At 45.9% G+C, this 4,516-nt stretch overlaps 1 protein-coding gene across 1 annotated transcript in view; it reads right to left on the bottom strand.

Moving 5' to 3' along the window:
- Positions 1-1,995, bottom strand: part of LOC136441680 (very long chain fatty acid elongase 6-like) — a 5,097-nt gene extending 3,102 nt beyond the window's left edge. Inside the window, exons 1-2 of the mRNA XM_066438116.1 lie at positions 1,584-1,995; positions 545-680 (exon numbers count right to left, since the gene is read on the bottom strand). Coding sequence (XP_066294213.1) covers positions 545-680; positions 1,584-1,819 — 372 coding nt within the window. The 5' untranslated portion in view covers positions 1,820-1,995. The remainder of the gene's footprint in view (positions 1-544; positions 681-1,583) is intronic.
- Positions 1,996-4,516: the final 2,521 nt, after the last annotated feature.

The raw sequence follows: 4,516 nt of genomic DNA, 5'->3' as shown, positions 1-4,516 counted from the left end.
TGATTAAACCCCGAAGCTACATGATTTATACACATTCACATTCATAGATCTAAATCTTCCAAGTTCAACCATCCAGAGGATCGTGTGGCGTAGTGGCACAGAACCCAGTGGTCCCGGGTTCGAATCCCCTGACACCACCGATGTTGCGCCCTTGCGGGAAAGGTACTTCTCACGACTTAGGGTTGAAGATTTTTTATCGATGCAAAAGATTTTTAACAATTAACGCTCCATTCAATTCATTATCGGAAAACAACAGCTACACAAATAAATTGCGTAAAAAAAACACCAGCAGGACAAGGGTTAAAGTTGACAGCCAGTAGCTAGTGGAGGATAGCTGACCTTCTTTCTCAGCCGCACCAAGAAGTTACAAACTAAAGGTTAAAGTACGTTGATGAAGGTTAGACATCTAGGTAATAAGATACGCCAAAAATAATTACTCAAGCAACTGGATAAGATTTTGAAACAGTCAGTTTTCATGACTGTTTCAAAATCTTATCCAGTTGCTTGAGTAATTATTTTTGGCGTAAAGGTAAACGTGTCTGACCTTGCTGAAGATGTAGAGTGCCGACCAGAGCCCGGTGACGGGTCGGGTGTAGTGCTGCTCGCACACTGAGCGCAGGAAGCCCTGGTGTTGAACGGTGTGCAGGAGGGTGGGCACGTATCGCAGGGCGCCAACGATACTGGGGGACCAAAATTTACGTTGAAAAACAAGCCAAAATATGTCCCCAATTCCTAGCACAACACTGGGGAAATTCTATCCTCCATGTTATGTTGGGGGACGTCCACAGGTATTCTGTACAATACATTGTTGACATTTCTAATCAAACCTTGGTGTGCAGTTTCGACCGAGACCTACGATAATGGTCATTCATTCATTCATTCATTCATTGACAGATGAAACAGGTTAATCAACAAGATTTCGCTGGGTGAATTGCGTCAATAGACAACTTAGTGTAGTAATTTGAAGGAGCCAATTCGGTTTCTTGTTCGGCGGATCATTGTCATTATAAGCATGAACAAACCTCAGAAATGAAGACATGAAACGGCTGCCTTAGTTTGCCTCTCTGCCTTCATTAATACTATTCAAGAGACCCCAAACCCAAGAATGGACAGAATGGCCTTGAGAGACCTACCCCCCCATCGGGTGACAGATTGCGAAGGAGACTCGATGAAACAGCCTTAGGCTCCCTGTAAGTAAGACCACGCCTTACCTACAGAAGATACACTTAAGCTATAATCAATTCATTTACTGGTAACGCTACGAACAGACATACACAACAAGGTATAGCTAGGTGAGTGTGTGCTGTGATAACGGTTTGTGTGCTTAGAACAAGACCTACTAGATAGAGATCTATTAAGTGTTTTCTTGTCTCGATCCAGAAGAGATAGTCACGGTGCTTCAACTTTTAAAATCATTTACGAGCACCACTGGGTTTATTTTACGTCAGAAGACATCAGCGAGTGGAAAGGCGAGGCACAAACAGAATGCACATTTACAGAATGTCGAGGTTAGATCTTTCAGACAAAGCGGAAGTCTAATTTTGGCGAAACGAAGCCCTAGGCTAGAAATACCTGAACAATACCTGAACAGCGCCATCCCCAGGTTCCACAGCACCAGCGGGAGGCGTAACCGGAAGGGTTCTCGGGCCCGCATGAGCCTCCGCCCGCCGAACACAAGCAGCACGTACGCTGCGGAGACCGGGAAGCACCACGCCCATATCGTCTTGAACCACTGGAGGAAGCTGACGGCGTCGAAGCTGGCCTCGAACTCCGTCAGAGGAAAGGGGAACCGCACGTCAGACTCGTTCAGGGACGCCATGTTCCTGTTCAGTCGGTTACCGGCGTGCGTGTGTTTAGTGTGGCGAGCATGCCAGGCGGCACAGGATAGCCTGGATGCCAGACTGCTTCCAGGGCCAACACAGGCCAGATCGCCGACTCCAGGGCCTACATGCGGGCCGGGAAATCTTACCACAGACCCCCGTGAGTTAGGCAGGCTGCCAACTATTGGAGATGGAAATATATTTCTCCTCAGACTAAGGGTATAGCCGAAGGGATCGGTTGCGCGCCTTGCGCGGGGTCTGGTAGCCAGGCTAGCACAACATTGCGTCAAAGTTCACAGAAACCTTACGTCACGTCTCGCGCTTTCACTATGGAGACCGGAGGGGCTTTCAAACGACTGGATTAAAACACGTCCTGGCCCAACAGGGCTTTGTGTAACAGGGCGTTGGCAATCTAAAACTGACTCACTGTTGCTATTACCGTCTGAACTTCCCGATAGCGTGTTACCTCTCAAAATGACGCACCCTGTAACTTTGATTTTGTTTCATCCAGGATACTCAAAACCCCCATGCATGGCCTAATGGCCGATAAGTATGGGACAAAAGTCTGCACCAGAGGTCACCCTGCCCTTTTGTCCTTTGTTTCGGGTCGTTCCGAACATTTCCCGACAGCTGTTCACGCCCTCTTCACGTGAACAGTACCCCGCCGGTGCGTGGCGATTTACTGGGACTTACCCTGCCAAGATAAACACCTTGTAACCTTGAAATACTGTAAATCACTTTATCTTCATGGTAGCAAAATTTCACGGTGTGAAGAAAATGGACATTTTCACTGAACTTTAACTTCACGGTGGTGGCAAGTGATTTACTACAACGGATGTATGAAGGAATCGTAAATGATAACAATAATAAGTTTATTGCAAATTCATGCCCGAAGGCTAAATGCAAATAACATACATAAAAGAACAGTGTACAAAATAGGTATAAAAGCTGCTTATCTAAATTATACAAATGTAATTGTCTATAACTAGTGAAGGGTTTGACTTCTCTTTTGTAAGCAATGGAAGACGTAATGTCCCACCTTTTCTTTAATTTGTGGGTTTTTGGTAGTTAAAAGAAGAATAGTCAACAACAGGTTTTTTTCACGGTGATGATAAGTTCACGGTAACTTTACATGTACAAGGGCGACAGTGAAAACTGTGAACATATTAAAAGTTACAGTGAAAGAAACAAGAATTACAGTAGTAAAAGATTCTTGCTCAAGAAGGACATTAAAGTCGAACCTGTTTGCCGTGACCACTCAATCGACTTAAGGTAGCCATCGCAGTCGACAGGTGGTCACTAGCCTGTGTTTACACAAGCTCTCGGCCGGAGGTTAAAAAGTTAAAGTGGTCCCATGCATCGAAGATGCGTAGGGGGGCGCCCATCTCCCATTCGAAGCCCTTGGGCCACACAAGTGCAAGTCACTACAGCAGGGGGCTGGTCCGCTGGTAGTGATGTGTGTGTTGAACTTCCATACTCTTTCCCAAATGCTGAGTGCTAAGCAGAGAAAGAAGTATGTACCATTTCTAGAGTCTTTGGTATGACCCGGCCGAGGTTCGAACTCACGACCTACCGTGTGCAAGGCGCACGGAGGTTACTGACCCCTAACTGACCCCTGGGATGGCGGTTACAGGACCGGCCGGCCACTAGGAGCGCGATTCGCCAGGCTAGGTGGTCACTAACGACATGGTTCTTATTGCTCAATAGGAAAAGTGATCTAAAGGGCCATTAAAAAGTGGCGACATTCGCCAGGTTGTCCTTATCTAAAGGCTCTTACTAAGTGTAAGTTTTACTTTATGTCATAACTTTTCACGCCATTTGTTCAAGTAGGTATTTGCCTTTGCGTATATTTACTTCAATGGGGAAAATATGCTTAAAGAGAGTCTTACAAACAACATGGAGCCTCGTGAATAACAACGCTGTGATTTGTCGTGAACGTTTGAACTTTGAAACATCGGCCACCTATGGCGAACGTGCTTTACCTATATTACCTTCAAGGGGAAAACATTAGTCTCTACCAAACTAACTACTCCAGGGTTTCACTTGAAATGTGATCTTCACTGTGGACTGACTCTACCGGCTAAGCATTCCTTTTTCTGCCGAATTCTACGATTCATACGACCGTAAGAGGGCCTGGTGGAGGCTAGGAAAACATGATGAAGAGAAGCTTTAGAAACAGCACGGAGTCTCTTGAATAACAACGCTGTGATTTGTCGTGAACTTTTGAACTTTGAAACAAGGTTAAGGTTCATCAACCACTTGTGACGAACGTGCTTTACCACTGCAGCTACTGTAGGGTCACAGTAGCCTCTACCAGGCTCCGTCCTATCGTTGGGAAAATGGTAGAAATCAGCCGCGGTACCCCGCTATCCAGGGTAGGTCCGCTATACAGTAAGGTTCCATTTCGTGGATGGCAGATTGGACCCTCTCCCCGTAGCTAACTCCCTTGGCACACTATTCACTCTATTAGGCCAATTTCTACTATTTTTCCAGCCATCCCGCGGAGCCTGGTAGAGGCTAGGGTCACAGCAGTAGCCTGGGAGACTTGTAGTTGCTGAGTTTTTTCTGTACAAAAAAAAGCGCACAGGACAAAGTAGAAGAAAAATATTCGCTGTATTTGAAGTAAAAGGTCAACAGGTGAGCTTGATTAGTCTTCCATCGCTTACAAAAGAGAAGTCAAACCCTTTACTAGTTAT

Source organism: Branchiostoma lanceolatum, chromosome 9 (genome assembly GCF_035083965.1).
Source record: "Branchiostoma lanceolatum isolate klBraLanc5 chromosome 9, klBraLanc5.hap2, whole genome shotgun sequence".
Classification (NCBI taxonomy): Eukaryota; Metazoa; Chordata; class Leptocardii; order Amphioxiformes; family Branchiostomatidae; genus Branchiostoma; species Branchiostoma lanceolatum.
This window is presented reverse-complemented; position numbering and strand designations above follow the sequence as displayed.